General features: G+C 32.2%; 1 protein-coding gene across 1 annotated transcript in view; it reads right to left on the reverse strand.

Moving 5' to 3' along the window:
• bbg (PDZ domain-containing protein big bang) overlaps positions 1–25,322 on the reverse strand; it is a 32,128-nt gene that overhangs the window by 4,233 nt on the left and 2,573 nt on the right. Inside the window, exons 2-3 of the mRNA XM_085190943.1 lie at positions 17,904–19,629; positions 6,080–6,138 (exon numbers count right to left, since the gene is read on the reverse strand). Coding sequence (XP_085047069.1) covers positions 6,080–6,138; positions 17,904–19,576 — 1,732 coding nt within the window. The 5' untranslated portion in view covers positions 19,577–19,629. The remainder of the gene's footprint in view (positions 1–6,079; positions 6,139–17,903; positions 19,630–25,322) is intronic.

Genomic DNA, 25,322 nt, shown 5'->3' on the forward strand with positions numbered 1-25,322 from the left:
ACAATGAAAGAAAAGTTAACTTTTAAAAAGTAATTTATAATAAATAGTAACCGCTTTACAATTTGGTATTTTAAAAATTCAAATATCATTTGAAAAATATTTTATTAAAGTGATATACGTGGACTATATTTATCACATTGTTTCGTAAATAGTTTTGACTTTTCATTATTCATCAATAATAATAATAATTAAAAATAACTTAAACATTGCTTCAATATTTTATTGGTAATTTAGTCACCAAAGTTATAAAATATTTGATGAAATTTTACCTTATTATACATTATTTTAGCAAAGTCAACATACCTACATAGTATGGATAAAATATATATGCATATATTATTTAAAAATGTATATTATATATTGAAATTTGTATGTTTATATGTATAAATATACGTTTAAGTACTAACGTGGCGCAGTGGAATATTTGCGATAGTTGTGCGTTCAATCTACGATTCTTCCCCCTAATTCACCTTTATAATACACATAGTTTGTTGTTTTTTTATATTCACGCTGTATCTCACGCACATAAAGAAAGAAAAGAAAGAAAGCAGGAAATGCAGAGAGAAGCTGGTTATAAGACACTATTCCCACTTTCCGCCGAATTTTGGAGCTTTTGTGTATTGAATGGCGAAACTCAACGCCAAGCTTTGCCTCGTTACCAGAGCGAGGAAATAAAGAGGAAAGAAGGAGTTCCAATATTCAGGTCCATTATCACACCAGTTTGTTGATATGCCAGCATGTTAAAGCTTAGGTAATAGTATTATTACCTAAGCTTTAACTGCCAAGAATATATACGAGAAAAATTGTAAAGCTGCATATACGAGTACATTAGGTATATCTAACAAGTGTTACATAGACATTACTACGAAATAGCCCGAATGTAGATCCTATATTTGATAAATATAGTAGTTGAGGTTCAAAACTGCAAACTTCTTTGCGAAAGAGAATTGATTCATAAATATGAATTTCCACACGAAACGCACGCACCTCTCTCTCAGTTCACCTTGAGATTAATTAAAAATGTTTTAGTATCTCAATCTTGAAAGATATCTATTGGGACATCTCAACCGTGCCTGTAAAGGCACCACAATATACTTTATACAGTATACTAAGTGTAAGTTACCTGCTTAGTAAGTTCCATCGTTTCAGTTGCTCTAACAAAAGATCAGTTGAAATAAATATATCTTTTATAAGTTGTTTTCTCACGATGGGGAATAGATAACAATTCACTCCCCAATTGGGGATCGAACCCACAACCATTCCATTTACAATTTTGCCAATGTTACCTTGTGCTAAACCTCTGTGCCACGACGGCGATGATGTGATGTTATTTATAGAGTCAAATTAAGTAATTATGTTAGACACTGAATTAAATGAAACATAATATTAGTACAGTTAGAAAATAGCTACGTATAGATTAGTTAATATAATTTCCAAATACCTTCTTCTTGTATTGGATGCAAATGGCGAGAGTGACGAATGCTAACTACACTATAAAATTTAGTATCCGTTATAACTACTTGTTGCTTATACATTTTATAGTATTTACGTAAAAAGCAACACACTTTTAATTATAATTTTAATGATTAATATGTTTTTAACTCAAGCGCCTATGTCTACGATTAACGTCAAATGTACACTATCGTATAGCAATGGCACGCTTTAGCTTATTTGAACAACTGTGAAGACTGAAATTTCGCTTTGTGTTGTCCGATTGGCGCATTCGTGTCCTTTCAGCAACATAGTTTATTTGGAGCATCATTGAAGTTATTTACTTAGTTGCAATAATTTAATTTTATTTTATAAAAAAATATTATACCAATTAATATGAAAATTCTAAGAATTCATAGTTTTACATAATTACTCTACCTAGAGCTAAAGACAAAAACAACATAGAGCAAAATATAAATAAATTGAATTAAAACCATGCTTACAGAGAGTATATATAAATTTCGCTGATGAATGAAAAAAGGTTTCTGCTAATATAGAAACCTAACTAATCATCAGCAAAATTTACTCATCGAATTGTTCTTCACTTTAATTGTACGTGTGAATTAAAAATAAATTTAAAATTCTAATTACGCAATTTTTCTATACAGGTTACATCAATGGACACATAGTTTTTTTTCTTATATTATTTAATATGTGATACTTTGCATATCATATAGATAGAGTGAGTATATATAATAGTAAATATAAATAGGTTTAATAAATATAAGGTGCTAGTAACTTGCAAGTTTTTTGCAACTTACTAGCTTAAAAGTATAGTATAGGTAGATTATAAGGGTTAAAATAAACTTTGATGCTTATAATTTGGAATAAAAAATTATAAAAATTTACTTTTTAAGTACGGACCGACGAGCGACATAGAGCGTCTGGGCGGCTTCCGTGTGTCCAGCATTGTAAAAAATTTTTGATCAGTTCCCATGTTTAAAGTCTTCTGAACCAATCCATAACACTACAAATCCATTTAATAAACCTGTTTCGGCATCCGCTCATTCATAAAACATTTACTTTCATCGTCAATAAAAAATGAGTAAAACCATCTTCACTAAATGTTACCGAAAGATAGCGCCTAACCACTTAAGATCGGTAGTGATGTAATAAAATCGACATGAGAGAGTATTGAGTGCAGAATGCGGAACATTTCCACTAAAGACCGAAATAACAGTTATTTAACATAGGAAGGTGCGTGTGCGTGCGAACTCTCGTATGGACAAGCGGCGTGCGCGGAGCCGCCGCGGCGGGGCGCGATGCACTGAATCGCCTCGGACTTGCAGAATTTTGCAGCGTCGCCGCCCTTGACGGGGGCGTTGCTCCGAGGCAGGGACGGACAACGAGCTGCGCACGCGACTCCCCCTCATCCCTCTACCCGTCCAGCGCCTCGCAGACCCCTTTGTGAGTCCAGAGTAAACTAGTTGCCTATACATCTAATTGTTAAGAAAAATATTGAGAGAATCATTTTTTTTTTGGCAAAGCTTATGTTTACATAGGATATCTTCGAAATTAATCTAAATAAAAACTCGTAATGACAATGATAATAAATTTAATGTCATCAGAACAAAATATTATAATACGAGTATATCTGGCAATGAAATCAAGAAGTCTTAAAGAGGTGCGCAGGTCTCACACTGTAGTAATCATGAATCGCATATTTATCTGCATAAAACAAGTGTGGTCTTATTCGATCGTAAATTAAATTTTACTCTTCATTATCAGATTTTGCAGTGAGCCAATAGTGCCTGGGAATGTACCTAGTGACGTCGTCGCGGCCGCAAAGGCTGGAATGCTGCCGATGCCCTCCGCCGTCGCCCCTCGCAATCCGGACGCGGCCTTTAAACCGCTCCGACGTGTTTGTGAAGTGGTTTACACATTTTTTTACATTCTCCTCTTTTATCAATTACTATAATATCAGGAATATAGATTTATAAAGCTGAAGACTAGAATTCTCAGTTAGAGAATTTCTTAGTTAAACTAAAGATGAAATGCAATTGCTTACGTAGACAACTAAAATGGAAATAACAATCTCAATTTGCAAATAAAGTTGAGTTGAGTTATCCAATATGGTGTAAACACTTAAAGCTATAGTCTTATTTGTTGTACATACTCGTATTTGATCGGTATTATTCATACAAATCAATTCCTGAACTGAACTATGAAATGGGCAAGTAAAAGAAAGTTCAATCGATTTCACTTTCAAAACTAATTTAACTTTCTCCAGTGACATGTCTTATGTAATCTCCATGAGATAACACGGTCAAAACAGAAACGTTTATATCATACATTTTGATCTAAAGGTCATAAGGCTTCTTTCTATATAGTCTTTACTATCTAATCGCATCAAAAATATTGAAAAAAAATTAAATCAAATCAGCTTCACGCTGTATCCCGCACACAGCAGGATAAAGGTAAACAAAATCTGTGTTAAGACACTCCGTTCCATACTTTCTGCCTAATTCTGGAGGCATCGCGTGTTGAGTGGCAGAACTCAACGCCGCGTATTGCCTCGATATCACAGCGAAGAAATGGAAATATAAAACATTGAAGAAGATTCATACTAAAATAAACTTATTAGAAGTTAAGAATATTAAGCAATAATACTCAAGTCTCAAATATCGTTAATCGGCAAAATATATATTTTTTACACAATAATTATATATTAGGTCTGTTTTGATATAATCAAGTAACATGATACGATGCGAAATTGCATTTTTATATCTTTTGTGAATGGCTAATATAAGGTAAAGACTAAATTACAGGTAGCAGGTTCACGTCAAATAAAAGCTTCTGTGATGGCATGCAAGCAAACTGAAATTACGCCTGCTCTGGAATCTACCAAATCGCATTATATTAAAGGTTACAACAACCTTTACCTCATAGAGTCAGTGAATGTAGACTCTATTTCTCTTACGCTGTAGACGGACATTGCAAAATCAGCAATATGCCGAGCTTTTTGTTGTTTCTTACAGGAAATTCCAAGACTTCAATTTTATATGGAAGCAATTACGTACTGTGTTTTCGTTTTGGGACAGCATATTTTAAATATACTTTCAGGATTTAATATGTAGAGAAAGGAGCACGGAGAGCATAAAGAATTACCAATCACTTTCAATCATAAAATGTCTGCATGAAATTGTAGTCGCGTCATGCCAAGTGCTGCCTGAACAATGAAAGCTGGCGGGCAGGTCGCGGTCGTTACCTTAATGGTCGTGCAGCGGGATTCCAACCAAGGTAGGTTGAAACTTTCCTCAGGAGAATTCATTTATGCACATTTTATAATTGGAATTTTCGTTTAAGATAACAAAGCTTTCATTCTCGCTTCATGAGAATGCTATAATTAGACATCGTTTCAACCGTTCACGTAATTTTATGTGAGACTTTTAATTTTGATTCTCATATATTATGTTTTCATTCAATGTTTTACGTAATAACTTCTAACTACTATATTAAAATTACTCACGTGGTCCGAAATATGAAGCTATAATAATTCGACTTAATAAATTTATTATTATTAAGTAGAAATATTATAGCTTTTTAACATTTATCGTCATATCGTTTTATGACTTTTAAAGCACTGCGAATTATGAAGCGAAGAAGGTCATGTGAATGCATACCATTAAGATTATGTATATATAAAGTACTAGCGGCCCGCCCGCAGCTTCGCCTGCGTGAACTATGTTATTATTAATTTCTGTCTCCATGAGTACCTACGACTCCTAGCATTTGCAGTAACGAAGTTTCATACAAACTTTCAACACCAAAAACAACCCCTTGGAAGTCGAATATTGCAAATTCCTGTCTTAGCGAGCACCTACGTTTGTAAATTTGAGATTCCTAGCACTTGTAGTTTCTGAGATTTCGTGATGAGTGAGTGACCTTTCGATTTTATATATATAGATATTTTTCAAGTAATATACATATTTTTGCTTGTTCCTATTTTCAAATTAGTACTTAACAAAACAATTGTATTGAGTGAACCTAAGTTACGCCATATGCGACCAATAAACAGGTGCGACAAAGCGTGCAAGGTGCACTTTCACGACTTTGAACACGTAAGGTTTCTTATATTATATCCCTATTCAAACGTCTATACAGGAATGTGATCAAAACACATTTTAAAACAATTCTGGTATTAAAATTACCATATACCAACATAATAACTTAATAACTTTGTTTTAAAACGTAATTGCTGGTTTTGAATTTGCAATTTGTTAGGTACTGAGTAAAAAGAACAAAACGGAATTATTTATCTTTGCTTATATTTAGGATAAGCTTTTAATTATAATCTTTTATTGTAATACGAATATTGGTATTACATTATTATTTAGCTATGTATTATGTAAGAACCTATTGCACAGTGGCTACACATATAGACGTAGTACCCTATTATAATTTGCAATTTTGAAACAAATTAAACAAAATATGAAAAAACCTTGCGATATCCTCAGATTTTCTTTATTACATTTTTAAATGCCGCTTTAGTTAACTCTTATATATGTGTATATAATTAGAATTATTTCTTTAGTTTTATGTAACGCTAAAGATAAATATTATTATTAATAACAATTGAATTACTTACCATCCCAGAAGATTCGTTCGTACAATTTTCGTTTGTTGCTTTCGGGTTCGATTGGTTTCCTGGAAAATTAAATAATTATATTTTATATTTTTTTATATAATTTACAGTATACTAAATTCTAGTCGATAGAATATTTACAATGAAAAAACAAGAACATATAAATATCGAGATTTAAAAAACATATAGTAAAAAACAACCTTATATGTAACAGAATAATTACTTTACTCTTGCATTGGTAATAAACCTGATTGGTTGATATTGTTTTATTCTATTTTATTAAAATATACGTAAATGCCTTCATGTTTCAACGATATCAAAGGTGAACCAGTGACATATTAGGGGCGTAGTTAATAAATTCAAATTTTATGTTTATTATTAGCGTTGATGATGCAAATACCTTCAACATTTTATAATCATCACACTGATTTACCTTCACCTAAAATCAATCATTCCGATATTCATATATACTTTGGGTTTTAAAAATCCTTGACACTAAATGTCTCTGAGATGACTCACTATTTAGTACATTTGTTCATCTTTTGTACCTAGAAAAACTTACACAACGGTAACCATAATATGCAATGGTTACAAACTTATATTATCCATACTGTAATCAGTAAAATACGTAAAATTATCTTAGTTCTTTTTTAAATTCATGTTTTATCTCTAGCAGAGTAAACAGAGAGAACGTCTCTGCATACTTCCAGGAGATCCTCATGCGTTTTACAATGTTGTAAAGAACAATGGAAGTCTCCTCCTTTCTAGCTTTAGCAATATTTTAATAACTTTACTTTTTCGTCTGGCTAAACAAAGAGAACTGAACTCTACCACGGAATGCACAGTGTCTCTAAAATAGCCGACAGTTGAGAAAAAAGAGACAATCACTAGGTTCCACATAAATATCTCATGTGATATGATAGATCTATATAGATCTATCATCCAACACATTTCCAAGATATTTAATATTGAAAAACAACTTTTTATTGTGTAATTTGTTTTGACAAAGTTATTATGAATTAACATGCTGAATCCGCGAAATACGAAACTCGCGAACGCGTTAAGTATTTAGGTACCTAAGCATTATTTGTGGTTGTTGTTACCAAAACGGGTCCAATAACACCAGACGTTGTCAGTTGCCTATCGAAATGTCAGGGTCCGCCGGCAAGTGCCAGCAGTAATCAAAATGCCAGCAAACTCTGATAAAGCCTGAATACCTTAGATCTTTAAATTACTTGTCAAACTTGTGCAAAGCAAAAACATAACACTAAGCAAAGAGTTAGGTATTATTATAGATATTCCGCAATTAAGAAAGAAAAATGGTTTTTTTTGTATAAAAAAATGAACGTATCGGGATTTGAATCCTAAAATAGTTATTATTATAATATTAACGTTAACATTAAGGTTCATAAAGATATAATCAGAATTTTTGCATGAATTTTGGTATGACCAATGGTTTTTCCTACAACGAATATAGAAGAAGATCGAAGTTAAGTTTTTTATGTCAGTGCGCCCCTGAGTCGCAAAATACAAACGAATTAAAATGACAAGGGAATTTAAAGTGACTCGCGAAAGCCAGCATTTTGGAGCGTGCTGTAACCTAGGTTAACCACGTCGTGACCCCCCGCTCGCTCCCCGCCGCGTGCGCCTGTTCAACTTATAAAGGCGCCCGTCGCTCACCGGAAAACCTTCACGAATATATTCAATTACATCGATAGTCGATACTGGATCGAGGTTTCTTTATGGCATAGGCAAACAATGCATAACTTCTTTGACCTTTGAAAGTATCTAAATTCTTTTTAGATATGCTTTCACTACTTTTTTTCTACTTTAAACTTGTCTAAGAAATTTATTGTACTATATTTTTAATCAAAAATATTATTTATTAAATACAGTCAAGAATTTTTTGGTTCAAATCTAATTTCAAAATCAATAAAAGAGGGTTATCTGTGTTAAAAGTAATTCCGAGAGATATATATACAGAGTGTTTCTCGGGGCATTGGCGCATTCTTAATAAAAAAATAAATGAAATTACTTTGAAAACATACACAAGACATTTGAAAAAAAACACATTCGAAAGTATTATCTTCATATACTTCTCATCTTGGACATCAGGTTCATGTTAAGAAAAATTCTATATTATCACCGAAGCCGAACATTTCATTTGCTTGAAACGTATGCAAATTTTGAAGCAAATCCAACAGCAAGAAGTGGGTCATAAAAGCGTTGTAATATTTTCATATAATAATATATATATAGGTAAAAGCTCATAAAGCTTGCGTCTTAATAATAATCATCCCCAGACAGAAAATTCAATCCATGGTCATAGCGCTTAAAAATGGAGAGTATTCTACTAAGCCACGGTGACCTGTATTTTATAATTTTACTACAAATACTTTAATAAAATACATAATATTATTAATGTATTATAAGATAGTATATGAGGAAAACGAGTAAGCTTAGTGCAATGTACCTACGAACATACATATATGTATATATAGGTAGAATCGGCCCTGCAACCTTCCCTTTTAGTCCACCTCTAAGTTATAAATAGCAATTCTAGTCTCTATCTTTTTATTACGCGCTAAACCTGTTGTTGATTGGTTCAATTTTATTTTTTGTCTATTTAACTGCCTCTCAAATAGAGCATTTATTACTTTAACGTTACATTTTTGAAAAACTTGTCTTGTCTTGCCAATAACACATGCCTCTGTACCACATCTAATTCCGAATTACGAGTATACGTATACATTTGAAATTTGTTTTACATTTTATGTTATTATTTCTCTTTGTGAATTATTATTTCATTTCAACACCTATCGTACTTTTGATTTTATTATTATTAAATATATTAATAATGGTGTCTACGTGTTTAATTCACTATTCTAAGGTTCGTTCTTCTGAAGAAAATAAAACTAAGGAAATATGATGCAGAATTGATTAAAAATTTAAAATGATGAAGAAAACCTTTTACGAAAATACTTTTATCTTGTTTACTGGACTTTTCTGTAGCAAGCTGTATGTAATTTTAATAATATAATAACTGATGCAGCACTTCATTTGTATTAAATAATATACGAGTAGGTATTTCAAAAAAATTGCCTTGCAAATTTCATGTAAAAGGAACTGTATCATATTGTAAGCAATATTATTACTTTTGTCAACTGTAGCACTTATAGAAAACTCATCATGGTCAAGAAACCTAATTGTTTGTATTGTAATTTATTTTCAAGTAGGTCATATACATTTAATTGATATTACTAAGATATAAGAACGTTTCGCGTATAACGCTTTATAAAAAGTTTAACTTTATTTATATCTGATAAATATATTATTATAATACAAGTTATATATTTTTTTAATTTAACAAATGCAGTGAAAAGTGTCCCTATAAATTTTCTTGAGTTTCATAAAATAATATAATATATAGAATACTCTTCGTATGTAGTTATATCAAAAGTAATCTATGTATACCGTTAGAGGGCGACACTTCTCAGAACCTTACATCGGTCTTCATTACCTATAACCAGACTTATCTCCAGATCCACTACAAAAAATATGTTCGCTCCCACACTACACGTTTCTGCTCGGCAACGTATGGTTACATTCTTGTTACGCTCTTATAGACATTTATGATATTACTAGCGGCCCCCGCGCGGCTTCGCCCGCTTCTTCTTCATTTATTTTTGTTTAAGTGTATTTAGGGAAAATTTGTTAATTATTTTAGTATAATTATTTATACAGTTATGTCTAATAACTGTTTGGAGTCCAAAGGGATATTATCCTGAACAAACAGAAAGACAACATTTTAAAATCATTTTTTAGTGTCGTGTAAGCAACAGAAACAAGGTTATTTCAAAATCACAGACAGACACTTTAGATTTATTTATATGTATAGATTTATAATATATAATGGCCGCCATACTAGACATATTTTTATTAAGCGAGGCTAAGGCGACATTTTATTAATTCTTATAATTTAGCTGGGCTATTATAGTTCTTCATCACATATCACCAGATTTTTATATATCAAAGAAAAATGCCTGACACGTTGAACATCCTCCACTAAAGAGACCTTTAATTTTTTCGGACTTTTCTTGTAGTTTAGCTGGACTGTTATAATTATTCTTGAGAAATTTCAGATCTTTTATATATGTCAATAGAAAATGGCTATCATGCTTGATAATTTTTACTAAGGCGCCGTTCCATTATTTCTTATAGTTCAGCTGGACTGTTCTTGTAGTTCATCAGATCTTTAATTTATATATTATGTCATAAAAAAATGTTCATCCATTCGATAACTTATAGACTGAGATCCCAGGCCCTCAGACCTGCGTCATTTTAGCAAAGCTAAAATTTGGAGGATTAATAGTCTGGCAGCTCTGGGATCTTGGGATATTATATTAGATGGAATTTTACTATTTCTCACAGTTAAGCTTTGATTGTTCATTAGAGGTTCCAGAACTTATGTTTTTATCAATGGAAAAAGCTCATCACGCTCAACAACTATTGTTAACTTGTTTTGTTGTTATAATTAAGTGTTAAGGCGGGATTTCATTACCTGGACTAGCTGTGATAGTATTTTTCCATTGATATATAAAAATTGAAGATCTGGAACATCTGACGAAGAACCATTACAGTCTAGCTTAACTATGAAAATAAGGAATTGCCGCTTTAGTAAAAGATGTTCAGCGTGGTAGGCATTTTCCATTATAAAAATTGATATGGCCTGGCCACTCTTCAATCAATAAAATAATAAACTTCCTCGATTTATTTTTAATTTCTAAATTACTTCAGAACTGTACGTGTAATGCTATATCACTAAATACACAAGATATATATATAAGCTATTAGTGAGGAATTTTGTTTAAACAACAATCTTTGTAAATATGCAAATAGCTAAATAGCCTTTCATAAGCGGGGCAGCCAACTAGTCAATAACTCGAGAAAGGGACGAGCGTGTGAACAGGGTCAAACGTGCTATTGTCACGTCTCGCTCTTTACCACTCCGACATATGTAACTTATACATTTGTGCTGATTCCATACACACGTAGCTATAGGCAAGATCAAGGCCCTGTTCGCCGCTTCCGTCTCGTATGCGCGGAATTCGATGTGTTGGTACGGCTCTGCTGTTTTGCGGATCTATAGCCGCATTATTGCAGCTTTCCACTTAACTATTTAATTACTGTGAACGTAAAGCTACTTCAATGCACTCGCACTCGCTACTGCATTTCACCGAGATTTTCATCAGGATATACCAAAATATAAAATACGTTAATTGTAGAATTGATTTTGTATATCTTCTTCTTCCTGGCATTAATCTAGGCTATTACCGGGGTCTGCCTTCCTACTCAACCTACTCCACTTTGCACGATCTTTTGCGTCCTCGGTGGTTATCGGTGGTGGTCGATTTTGTATATATCAAATCGAAATGAAATATCGATTGATTGCTCGTGACTGATGTTTATATTATAATATGGGAGAGAAAGTAAGATGAGATGTATACTCATAAATTTAATAACAGTAATAGATGTATTGAATTACGAAGACAGCATCCGCGGTGCAGGGCCAATAGGCGCGGGCGCACGGGTACCGTTAGCGGCCGAAGCTCGCCACATGCCGAGACGCGACGTTGGCGACACGATCAGGCCACTTAGTCTGGAGATTATCTTCTTATAACTTCTGATAATATTAAACTATTGATTGTACTGAACTCGGAAAGTCTATTGAAAACCGGATGGTTAGGTAAAATTGTATTAAAAGTTAAATTCACCTTATAACTCATTTGAACACATCGATTATATTGTCCAATTTCGTACAGATATTATTTTTTGTAAATTTTAAAAATTAAACATTCTAACTATATCTATTCTAGTATATTTTGTATACAAATAATTGATATTACGCGGAGACTATCACATGTGTTGTCCTAGAAATTTAACCTCGCAAACCACTTCTTGGCAATCTATTGCAAGTAATGCCTAAGTGTTTCACGTACGCGTGCAGAATACCTGCGTCAATACAACTGAAAAGGTGTTCCGTTAGAGAGAGCATCACTGTGACCTCGAATGCTGCATCTATAGGTATCTCCTCTGATGCGACTTGTATCTTTGTTCGACGTATGACCTTGCTTAAATTCTTAATTTATTAAAAAAAAATAAAAGAACCACAAGGCTGTTTACAGATACGAAAATTATATTATATCTGAAACTTGTAGAGAATATGGATGCTAATTCCAATATATTTGTGCCACATGTAAGTAACGTTTTCTCTTTTGAAAATCAAAATGTAGGTCAGAATAAAGGCGTGAACATTATTTCTTTGATTATATTTAACAAAATGAATTTCTTTAGGCAATACAACCAAAGACATTAGTAACTGATCTTAAATCTAGGTATTAAACGAAAAGACTATTTTACGTATGTTACATACCTACTGCATCTGTGTTCAAACAGCCACAATTATCCTCTTTTATATCAGTTTCCCGTTGTATCCCACACACAGCAGGGTAGGCAGAGGGAACCTAGTGTTAAGACACTCCGTTCCCCACTTTCTGCCGAATTCTGGAGGCATTGCGTGTTGAGTGGCAGAACTCAACATCAGAGCGAAGAAATGGAAATATAAACGTAAATAAATATTTCACTTCCTCGAGTGGGGATCGAACCCACAATCGTCGCGTTACAGTCACACCCTTGTGCCGCTGTACCACGACGACCTCCCTCTTATATGAATCTAAAAGAGGACATCTCTTTTATATGAACAAATATAATTTGACCTACTCAGTATTACTTTCTAATAAGACATTTAGTGTTAACACTTACATACACCCGGAACTACAAACACTTGTTTATCGAAACAATCACGACAGGTAATAAAATAAAATTCGAGATATAAAAGGCAAGGAAAACAAGTGCACTTTAAAGAGCAAGCGAGCACATTGCTTATTGTTAAACTGCAACTGGAATAATTATTTCAAAACACATAAAATATTTCGATTAAACTCTACAGTTAATTCACACCGTTATTTCAGTTATTTTTTTTTATTATTATGGAATGTGAAAAATATCTATCTATAGGAGCATTCAAATTTTAAAATTTAAAAGAATACTACTTCCGTACGTATTAATTATGATGTAACAACAATATGTATGTAATTTTGAAATTTACTTTAATAACTCCTAAATTAAAAAAAAAAACATATGGCATAAACTTTTCATATTGTTGACTTAATAAAATTATATATGAATGATTTTAAACGTAGATATCTGAAATTCATTTTAAAACTCTAACACAGAAGATTCCCCGGCCAAGTATATTTTTCTTAAATTGTGACACCAATTGGTCTCTGCTGGTTACACAACTTGAGTGGATACTCTAACTCTATAAAGATTTAATTCGAATGCAATTTGGCACTGATCTCAGCAGCAATACTAGAATTATGCAATAAATAAGTAAATGTTTATCTATATATTGAACCATACCTTCATTATTTACAGTTACGGTGCTTTAACTTAAACTTTACTTTAAAAATAATGTCATTACCTTTATTAATGTTTATTATTTTGGTTTTATGTAGTTTAAGATCCGTTATTTTTTCAAAAAACAATTCAAAAACGATTACGATTACACTGGCACACTTTCACAATTATGGAAAACATACGCCAAAATCAACAAGAAAACTACCGTTCAAAAATCGCCCCATTTGATTCGACTTTACCGAAATGTAATTTTGTATTATATTACTTCACCTTTTGTATTAATACCATATTAACTTTGATATTAAATTGTAAAGGAGATTGAGTGCATTAATATTAAAAGTAAAATAAAATACGGACATTAGAGAAGGCTTCTCATCACATTTAAATATACTAATTACAGCACAAATAAATACCTCACAGATTGAAAATAACACTAAATTATTTAAAATCATTTATCAACAGAAATATAATGGCCAAATAGAGAAAGTTAATTGGTTTAAAATTTATGTTCTTTAATTGACAATAATGATTCACTTTTATAGAAGAGCACTGGTCATATACTCGTATGTATAAGAACGACCTAAATAAGTGAAATGGTATTCCACAAGACGCTAATTGATCTATTGATCTACTTATTCGCCACTCCGATGTGAGTATTTGATATATTAACCAGTTTTAATAAATTGCAATCAACCTTTAAATTGAAGAGCCAGTAAATGTTATCATAGCAAACTATGTATACTTACGTCGTCCTATTTCAGCATAGACACAATTTATTATTATTTTTTTTTTATTATTCTCAAATTAAAAGTCATAAATAGTTACTCTATATGTTTAAATTCAAAACTATACTGTCACGCTACTACCACGAACACCAATCAAAAAGTTAATAATCAATATAAATAATCAATAATCATTCATTAATCATAATTTAGTATCGTATTTTATAAGTGCGTTGTAGATTCATACTTAATGTTAAGTAGGATATTTCTAATCATACATTATAACTATAAACTAATTGTTATCTTTTTAGTGCAGGCATGACATTTTTGTATTCAAATCTTCAAGTGAATTAATATACAAATATGTTTAACTAGCGGCTCCCCCGCGGCTTCGCCCGCTTGAATCACATGATTAATTCATTTAATAAACAGAGTTCACCGAAATCGAATCCAAAATAATTAATCGATTAAATGAATCGAATATCGAATTGAAAATATTTAATGCAGAACCTCCTCCTTGTTTTGAAAGTTTAGTTAAAAATTTATAACAAACAAATACAGATTTATTATAAGTATAAATATAGATATGAATTCCTTTATATTTGCAGGCATACTCATACCTTGAGTTAATTCAAATGCCGATAACTATGAACCGAAATTTAATGAACCGATTTTGATGAAACAAACTTTAGATGTTAAGTTGAGTTAAAACAAACAATTGCTGAAAGTTTGAAGTAAATTGGTTTAGTACTTTCAGAGATTAGCGTGACCATACATACAGACAAGAAATTAAAAAAATATATTTTTGCTTTCTATTATTCTTTTTAAGTGTCCCTCTATCCATTTCAGTCAAAAACACTAAATGTACAGACAAAATATTTTTACTGTTTTATTATAATTATATAGAATAGATAACCTTCGTAAACGGTTTTGAAGATGTTTTTTTATTAGCATTTTAAAGTAATTATAACAAGATTACGTGTCTTTATTAGAGCGTCAGTGCAACTAACGCTATTATGGCTCAACAACGTTTAAGTGAATCAACTTCGCTTATGACATAAGGCTTTATCTCTTCATGCTTCAAATATTATAAACTTGTTACAAGAAAATGATGCAGTTAACCCTTACTTATTGTTAAATGTGAATTAATTACGTAAGAGGTCCTTAAATATAATTGAATTTTCATTTCAAGACCCGCGTTGTAAATGATCTTTTAATAGTTTTCTTCTAGAGAACTTGTATATTTAGAATTTCTTGAAATAATGTGCATACAGTTCGCGAGGCTTAAGCTGAGCTTTACATTTGTGTGAATGATTGTAAAAATAGAATCAGGAGAAAAAAATAATAAGAAAAAAATAAAATATATCAATAAAAATCAACAAAAAATAGAACATACAAAATTATATCAATACTCCTAATTTCTTCTAATTTTCAATAATTTATTGCATTCTCATTATTACTCTTGCGTTACTGTATAGGTATGATCAAAAACAGGGTCCACAATTTTTTTTTTCTTTTTCTACGTGACGCTGTGATAGCGGCCTCTGCACATGACTTCATGTGCAAAGGCCGGTTACTTAAATGCAGTACGAACTGATTTAGGCCAAGCGAGTGACATTACACTCTCAATATAGTATATATGAAAACTCACACAAATGCAGAGCTCAGCTTAGACCTCGCAAACTGTACTTAGTAGTTATCGTACTTTGAATGGAACCAATCTTTTTAATGTATCATCTCGGTAACGTTATTGTTTGAAGTGAACACCTTGCGAGTTCAAAGCTCTCGCTGTCAGCGTCGTTCGTAGGTCCCTACATGCAACGTCTATACGTGTCAGCGAGTTTACATAATAGGTTGTACAGGCCGATGCATTTTCAGGGTGAGCGGCGAGGACGAGCGCGGGGGTGAAGTTGGCCGTTACCACCCGCTCTCGCTGCATTGTTACGTTAGTTTGCTTGAAAAACAGAAGTTTTACGTGTGTGTCACCGTTACGAATGAAATATTATTTTCTTTCTTTATTGTCGTTATTCCTGGATAACTGGGAAAAGTATTGTCTGCATAACTACAATAATGACAATGATGGCGAAGACACTATGTCAAAAGTCTGCACAAGTAAGTTAATGTAAACGAAGTTGCAGACGACACATAGTTTTATAATAAAAATGATGAACTTCTACATGCAATTTGATTGAAATCCGAATTGCTATTATCATAGAATTGAGGTTTCGATTTGGAGCAGTTCCAAAAAATAAATTCAACCATTAAGAATATATTCACTTCTTTCTCTACAAACTTAAACCCTGTTGATGAAGAGATTGTGGGCAATAACTGAGTGAGTGAGGTCTCAGGTTGTATCAGTGGTCTAAGAGCGATAAAGAGTTCTTATTATGTTTCTGAGAGTCAATTTTATATGTATTTCTTAGTGTGTTATATTTAAAGTGACTGTACTGTAGTGTATTTTTACTTATTATATAGATTTGTTACAGGCATAAAAAAATACTTATTTTAATTATATTCCTATTGAAATATAGGCGTTGCTAATGGAACGATTTTGTTATCAGGATATGTCTATACAAAATTAGACGTAAGAACAAAAAAAAAGTAGTGATTCTTATTAGGTTATCTTTATTTTTTTCTAAACATATCATAGAAGCAATATAAATAATTAAAATATACCAAAGCATCAGACATTTTAAACTAAACCATCTTCGCATCATACATTGTAAGCTAGATATTAAATGGAATTCATAAGGCATTCATTTTTAAAATTGAACCCTGCTCTTAAAGTCGACAAGAAACGTAAACACGTTTTCACCGCAGAAGGAAAGGTTAATTTCTAATCACTGCACTGGTTCGAGTTTATAAATGGATATTTTCAATTGCAAGTAGCGATTATTTCTAAGGTGAAAATATACTTTCTTGAACTAAAGTCTGCCCACCACTAAGTATAAGTTTTACCTATATATCATTTATTTTAATATGGACGATGGTTATACAACAAAACTTACGTTGCCACGTACTAATTTAATATCTTTTTATTCCCAATCGGAGTAAGATAGAAGTACCATTAATAAATAATCAAGTGATGACTCTAAAAAAATAATATTTTATGCAAACACCAAAATATACACTAAACTAATTGTTTAATTAAAATACAGGATAATTTCTATAGCGCTGGCAATTGTAAGGAGTGAAAGGTTAATGCACTCTCATCTTATTTAAATAACTCGCTCTTATCAGTCGTCTTGGAGCTAGGTAAACAGGCATTGCTTTGTTAATGCATTTAAACATCTAGTTCACTCGCACCTAATCTTTTAATAAATATTCAGAGATCTCACTTATTTTATCTAGGCTACCAATAACGAAACTCTATTAAAAAATATATATTTTACTTTACACTTTACAAAACTATTTGCTGGGTAAAAATGCATTTATAATGGCAATATGGCGGCATGGCGTTAGAATTTTCCGCGCGTTATTTTAAAAAAAACGTTAACATGAAGTTATGTACAATTAATTATACATTCATTTATATTATTGAACCACTTAATGGTGCAGGTTGTTATTTGTGTAGAGTGTATAAAATATGTGTAATAAATAAGTAAATTGTATTTAAAAGTACTTACGCATTATCAACGACATCACAAGATTCATCCAGTTCACCTATAGTGTCTAGTGATGCGCCGGATCCATCTTCTCGGGGCTCCCCCGGCGGTGGTGGTGGTGCTGTTGTAGGACGTATACAGGTCGTTTGTTCATTATTTTCCTTAAATTGCATTTTAGGAACAAAATCAATTAGACGAGGCAATACCTCCGGAGCAGAATTTTCTTCTAATTTTTCTTCTTTATTATTCATTTCTGCTTCAGACCTTTGAAGCCATGTTTCTATACAAGTTTTCTTGGTTGGTGTTAGCAGAGGTTCATTTATTGGTGGCGAAATCATTTCAGGGATTGGCATTGGGCGGCGTTTTTTATCACTGGATGATCGTTCTACTTTAGTATTCCTGGGCATTGGTTTAGGCTTTTCAATAGCTTCTGATTTATTATTTTTTTCGATTTTCGTTAAAGGCTCCTCGGTTTTTGAATTCACCTTTTGCGTTAAGTTATTATTCTTATCGTTTTCCTCAGATTGTTTACTACTCGATAATATTAAAGGTGGTGCAGCATTATCACGAGTATTAATTTCACTAGCATAAATATTGTTTTCAATTTTTTGACCAACAATATTTTCTTTAGGTTTCTCTAGAAATTTTGCACTAGTCATATCTTTTAATATGTCTGTGTCAATATTTTCAATGCTATTCAATACTTTTTGAATATCTATTAACTTAGGTTGCATGATAGGTGTCGAAGGTATGCTGTTGTCAACAGAACCAGCCATTGATCCCAATCTATCAACGACAGTCGAAATAGAACTACCTGTATCATCTGACTCAGCATCAGCTAAAATAAGACAACGTTCTAAATCATTAGAAAATAAATCTACGTAAATATCAGCATCTGGTGGAGTCGCATTACAATCTGATAACCGTCGCACCAATCGTCTTACTTCCTCTGGTGAACCCTTTCTTAAATAAGCAAAACTTTCTTTATTTTGCCGATGAATATGACTGTCAAAGGATGATTTTCTTGAAAGTTTATTCAAAACTGTAACAGCATGTGATGATTTAATCGTTTTTTTGCCAATGTCGTTCTCTTTCGTTATGTCTATATTAATTAGAGCATTTTGTTCCTTAAGCGACTGTAGACCACTTTTGTCTTTAAATGAATTTTTCTTTCCTAATTTTCTAGGTGGTACAGGAGGTGGCAGCATCGAGGGCCTGACTAAATCGACATTAGTCAATTTTACATCCTCACTTTCTTTTGATTCCATATTTTGGTCTAACTTATTTCCAATATCGAAATGTCTCACAAGAAGTACCAGAGTCTCATCAGAATCTTTTAAGCGACGAACACATTCAATTCTAGTTAAATCTGATACTGACACTCCATCGATAGCTAGAATTTCGTCGCCAGGAATAAGTTTACCCCAGGGTGTGGAAGTATTGGCAGCAGGACTGCCCTCAGCACATGACTGTACCAAAAGCCGCCTTACTTTTTCAGCTGCAGCAGAACCACCTTCAAACTTAAGTCCTAGGCCCAAACGTGCCCCACGGGGTCTACATACAAGCACTTCTGCAGCGGCGGTGGCAGCGCTCAAAGTAAGCAACGTAACAAATGATGAATCTTCAATGGCAGGCTTATTGTCCCCTACCGGAACTATAGTGATGAACTCCTCGACAGTGGCGCCTCTCTCCATGCCGGGGACGACGAACACCCGTGCAGTTTTAACGACTGCTTTCGGGTTTTAATCTGTCGACAAAAAGTAGTCATAAGCTTACGTAATTTAAATGCAATAATGCTTAGAGTAGCGCGCAAGACGAAAGGCACGCGAGAGCTGCATAAGGCCTCTCTCTTTCACGGTTTTGTTTCAATCTAACCGCCGCTGAGATGAGCCAACATTGGAACGTTAATATTAAAACATATTAATGTACGATAAACTTGTGACGTAGTTGAATCGATCCATAAAAACCGTTTTATTAATTAATCTTTTTGGTTTTTTTTTCTTGAGAATCATATTTTAACATAATATACATTAATATTTAAATATAAATAGAAAGAAATATTTATATCCCTATAAGTATAATTTAGAGGTCACCGTAACGCAGAGTCTTGACTTTAACGCGACGGTTGTGGGTTCGGTGTGCCCGTCTCGGGAAATCAATTATGAATTATTAATGTTTTCATTTCCTCGCTCTGGGTTTCTGGTTCATTTTTGCAACTCAACACGCAATGCCTCGGAAATTCGGCGGAAAGTGGGGACGGTGTGTCTTAACACATTCTACCCTGCGTTAGGCAGAGGCAACATGCGGGATTTAGCGAGAAACTGAAAAAAATACAATATATTAGCTGAGCGGCTGTGTCTTCGTGAAAACGGGCTAAACAGAGATGCTAACTAACGGGCTAACCAGAGATTAATATACTTTATTAAGCACACTTAACTCAATCCCGTAAAATGAGTGTTGTTGACTCTTGTACAATAAAAAATAATGTTTTATGCCATTATAATAAAACATATGATCGAAATTTGGACAAAATACATGCTCTTCTTTTAATAACAAAAAAATAAAAATGACGCAATAAATGTTTAATAAGGTACACCAGTGGGTACTAATTCCCTACTCACGACACCTTAGTATCTACTTTCGTCGATCAATATGAAAGTATAACGAGCGTGTTCGAGAACGCATCGGATACAAACATTCACATCATTGGAAGGCAGAGATTTGGGTCAGTAGCACCAAAGCAGACCCGCGCGCGTCTGCACAGATCGACGCATTAGCATAACGCCCGGGGCTGCGACCCGTTACTCCCTACTTCCATTTAAGGGGAAGTTCATTTTTAAATATAACAATATTTTTATAGTATTTGTCATTTATTACTTGAAGTTGACACTTGAAGAAAATGTTGCAAATGTAAGCAAGTTCAAAAATTATTAACAATTTTGATATAGTATAACAACATGATAATTTAAATAAATAACTATAAATGAATAAAATAGTCTTCGTCACATCATAAATTAAGTTAATAAAATATAATTCAAAGTATAACTGTTATAAACTATTTTGCAAACATAAGAAAAGATTAAAACAATAAATCATTTAAGACGTCTCCCTGAATCGATAGTAGCTGTTTACCAACACTATTGCAGATCATAATTGACCTCGGTTTATTTCCATTCAAAAAGAGAAGTAATGCTTTTGTACATCCGTTGTTTTATAAATACCTCTACTCAGTTTGAAAAATACAAATACCTACATGCACTATGTAAATGTACTATGAACTATGAAGTATTGTTTGACGCTATCACTTAATTGAATCTTTGTACTATTGCCTACTAAGTATAATACAAAGAAGTTTTCATTCATTTATATTGAAATTAGGTACCGAACGTTTAAAATACTGTTGTTTTCAATAAAACAGCATTATAAATATGATTAACGTTGAGATAAGGTAAAGCATAATATTAGAGTTCATTGACAAGCAGAGATAGCGTATATACATTTTAAACAAAACAAGGTAACGTAGATACTACGTAATTTGAAGATGAGAAACAACGTAATTACACAGTTAGCGCACAAGTGGGTGAGCGAACCACTTTACTTTGATGGCCAAAATTAGAAAAGCCACAAATAGGTTATTGTATTATATATTTACATTGTATCACGTTCGAAACACTACATGTTTTTAGTGTATTTTTTTGAATCATTATAAGTCTATGTATATAGTCTGCTAATGCCCAATCATAGATAATATATAAAATTGATGAATATGAGTTTTTTTAAGTAAAGAAATAAATTGGAAAGGAGAATTGAGTGTTTTACCACTATAGGTTCCGTTTGCCTAAAAGTTAAGCTAAAAAAACAACACATTATTAAGACTAATAAATTAATTTAATATATATTTTAGCCCCAATTTATTTTAAAGATGTTTTGGGTAATATTATGGCCTGAGATCCCACCGTTAAAACCTGCAGGTATCAGTTTTCTTAATTAAACCTATATTAATGAATAATACATGATTAGTAGAACAGATTAAACCTGGGTTGCCTGGAAGAATCCTGCCGCAATCACCTTTACATTTTTTCGTAACTCGTTTTTGGAGAAAATTGCACTCATACGTTTTTTATATGAATCGCACATCATTTGAAAGAAAATCGCATAAGGAATTGGAAAATTAAGGGTTGCCAGCTCTCAGTCTGCCGCAAGTCTAGGGTTGCCTGGTTTAAACATGTCACGAAATGTTAATAATTTGCACTCATGTGTTTTTTTAATGAATTATATATCAATGAATTATATGCAGGTTTTAACTCTGTTGGGATATCCACCTATTACTAGAGGTTAATATTATTAAAATAAACACATTGTATTATATAAATTGACTTAATGACTGTAAGGTTCATTGATATTTCTACTGAGAAGTTTAAAAAAATATGGAAATTTACTCCACACAGTAACAAACTCGAGCTATTAGGCTAATAACAAAACTAGTTATGAAGTCACACAATAGGGTCAAATATACGTGATCGATTGCTTATTTTCATTAAGGAGAGTGCATGATAACAAATACATAGATACGTACATATGATTAGTCAGTTGACATTTTAATAACGCTAATTGACATCAATTCATTTGAGACTCACCATACTCGTAGGTACTATAGTTAACTATTCTGTAAAATAAGGTTACAGTTGTCGATCATTTTATTAATATTTTAATGAAGTATCACGACACGAGCATAACAAATTACAATTTTTTATATTGTATCTATTCATCTAAAGCAATACTCGTAAAATAATATTATTAAGACTTTTTACAGTTCGTCGACTATCGTATATATGCAAATAGTGATATCATAACTGTATGAGACATAGTCTGCTATCAGTTATCTTTCTAAATGTGGTAAAATATTTGCATAATCCTCAGGAATCCAATCTATAATACACAAACAGAGATATTAATTAAATTTATATATATATTAAGCGTCATTTATCAACAAAGAATAACAGATAAATTTCATTTTATACAACAATAACTGTTCTGTATACCTACTTACTTATAAATTATTGTATATGAAATAAAAAAGCCGAAAAAAAAGCATGTTTCTTAGATTAATCATTTGGAATTTTCATTTAATTCTAATAGAGCTCATAGATGTTAATATAAGATATATTAACATCTATGAGCTTCTTTTACGAGACCGGATTCTGTGATTAAAGAAATCTATAAACTTTAAGTTACATTTTTTTTGCACACCACAGAGTAGGCAGAGGGAACTTGCTGACCTAGTGGCATTCCGTTTCTCATTTTCCGCCGATTTCTGGAGGCACTCCGTGTTGAGTGGCGGGATCGAACCCACAACATGTCGCGTTCACAATCACACGCCTTCGCCACAACTGGACTCAAAATTTTAAATTACATAAGTAAATTAATATAATAAGAAAGAATTTCATTATTCTAAAAGTGTTAAAGATAAATTAAAATCAGAATACATTCAAACTGTGCATAATTAAGCCAAATGAGTAACGCATTTAATTTTTGTAGTAAATACTAGCGAGTTGGTGTAGCACAACTAATTAGACCATCCTTGTGCGCTTGTGCAAGCACAGTAACCTGCAAGACTTGCCGAGCTGATATATTACTAACATGAAATTATTTTATATCTAAACTAAGTGCCTTTGATATAAAATACAGTATAATATTTAACTAAGAAATTCTTTAATGGCTATTAAATTTTTATTACGTGTAATACTATAATTTGCTTCATTAATGTTAAAAACGTCGACTTGACTAATCATCCTAAAAGAAAGACGGTTATCAATCTTTATGGAAAGAATTATGTTCTTATATGTATTGATCTATTGTTGATGTATTTTATTATGTAAGGCGAGTAAATTTAAAAAATATACAGGGTGGAAGTGTCAGCGCCACTTTAAATGAAACTACAGTTTCAACTACTCTATAAAAGCCTAATATAATTCGGAAAAAAATAATTCTCAAAAATGAAAAAGTTATTTTTTCAAACAAAATAAATAATAAAATTATCGTTTTAAAATAAAACGCCATTTGTAAAGTATAACATAGGCACGCACACACTTACCTGTCAAAGCGGCAACGTCGCATACGTATGTGTGCGTGACACGAAATACAGGTATGGATAAAAATCGTGAAATGAAAAAAAAATCCTACGTCTAAACCGTTGAGGTACCTTGATTATTTTTTTTAATTCTGGGTTTGAAATATTTTACCCTATATGCAGTTTCAGTAAAAGAAGCGCTGCCTCTTCCACCCTGTATTTCATGAAGTAAATTACTCATTACATAAACTATAAAAGTATTCTTAACAGTGTAATGTCAGCGTCATTATTTTAAAAAAAAGTGTTGTTTTTTTTTTCTTTTCAGCTTCGAACTATCTTGTACTTGTAGCATGGTAGGCAGAGAGAACCTAGTGTTAAGGCCCTCCGCAAAATATGAAATATTTCATTTCATCGAGTGGGAATCAAACCTACAACATGTCGTGTTTACAGCCACTCACGTCTGTCCCTGTGCCGCGACTGGCCTCGAGTGTTGTTTTATAAGCATATTTATTTATGCACATTCACATATTATTTGAACCATTGTTCTTAATGCAAACTCTACTTTTAGTACCTATTGAAATGAAATACATGTATATATTATAAAAATAAGATTTTTGATAACATTTACGTAATTTACGATAGAAATAATATTTTTACTTTCTAATTAATTTTCAAAAATATTGTTCAACTCATTTGCAACCAATTAAACATTCATACATTTTTTTCACTTCTCTCTATATTAATTTCCTGTTATATATTAGAAAATATTTAAATGTAATATATAATTAATTCAAATTACTCTAGGGGCAAGGTCAAACTCTATAACTCCTTTCGCCTTATCGTTGTTTACGTGCAAAATTCATAAGCAATAGTGTATTTTAAGAAATGACTCAAGAATACACGGCCACATCCGTTATTATGTAAAATGTCCTGTTTTCTAAGAGTTTTGCAATTTATTAGTGTTGGCTTTCGAACCCATGACTCCATCGGCATGCGACATTTACATAGCGGCTTGGTAAGTCGTGTCAGAGCCACTAGCACTCTAAATAACAATGTTTATATTTCAAAGTAATATTCACGTTTTTGTGACGTAGGTTAGTTGGGAAACGTTTGACCCGACGATAAGTGCAGGTTTGATTCCTATTGGGGAAATATTTATAAAATATTAACATTTCTATGATCTACAAAATTAAGAGTTAGATTCCACTGCCGAGTGCGTCATGTCCCTAAAAGGCGTATATAAAAAGATTATCTTGTTAAGTTCCTAATAATATACTAAATCCGTGGACATTCAAACAAAGCAGTGCTTTTAATAATTTAATTAAAAATTTTGCTTAGTAATTTATGATATTGGCACATATTTATAATTT

The sequence above is a fragment of the Heliconius melpomene genome, chromosome 10 (assembly GCF_056956725.1).
Source record: "Heliconius melpomene rosina isolate 202511_hmr_F chromosome 10, ASM5695672v1, whole genome shotgun sequence".
Taxonomy (NCBI): Eukaryota; Metazoa; Arthropoda; class Insecta; order Lepidoptera; family Nymphalidae; genus Heliconius; species Heliconius melpomene.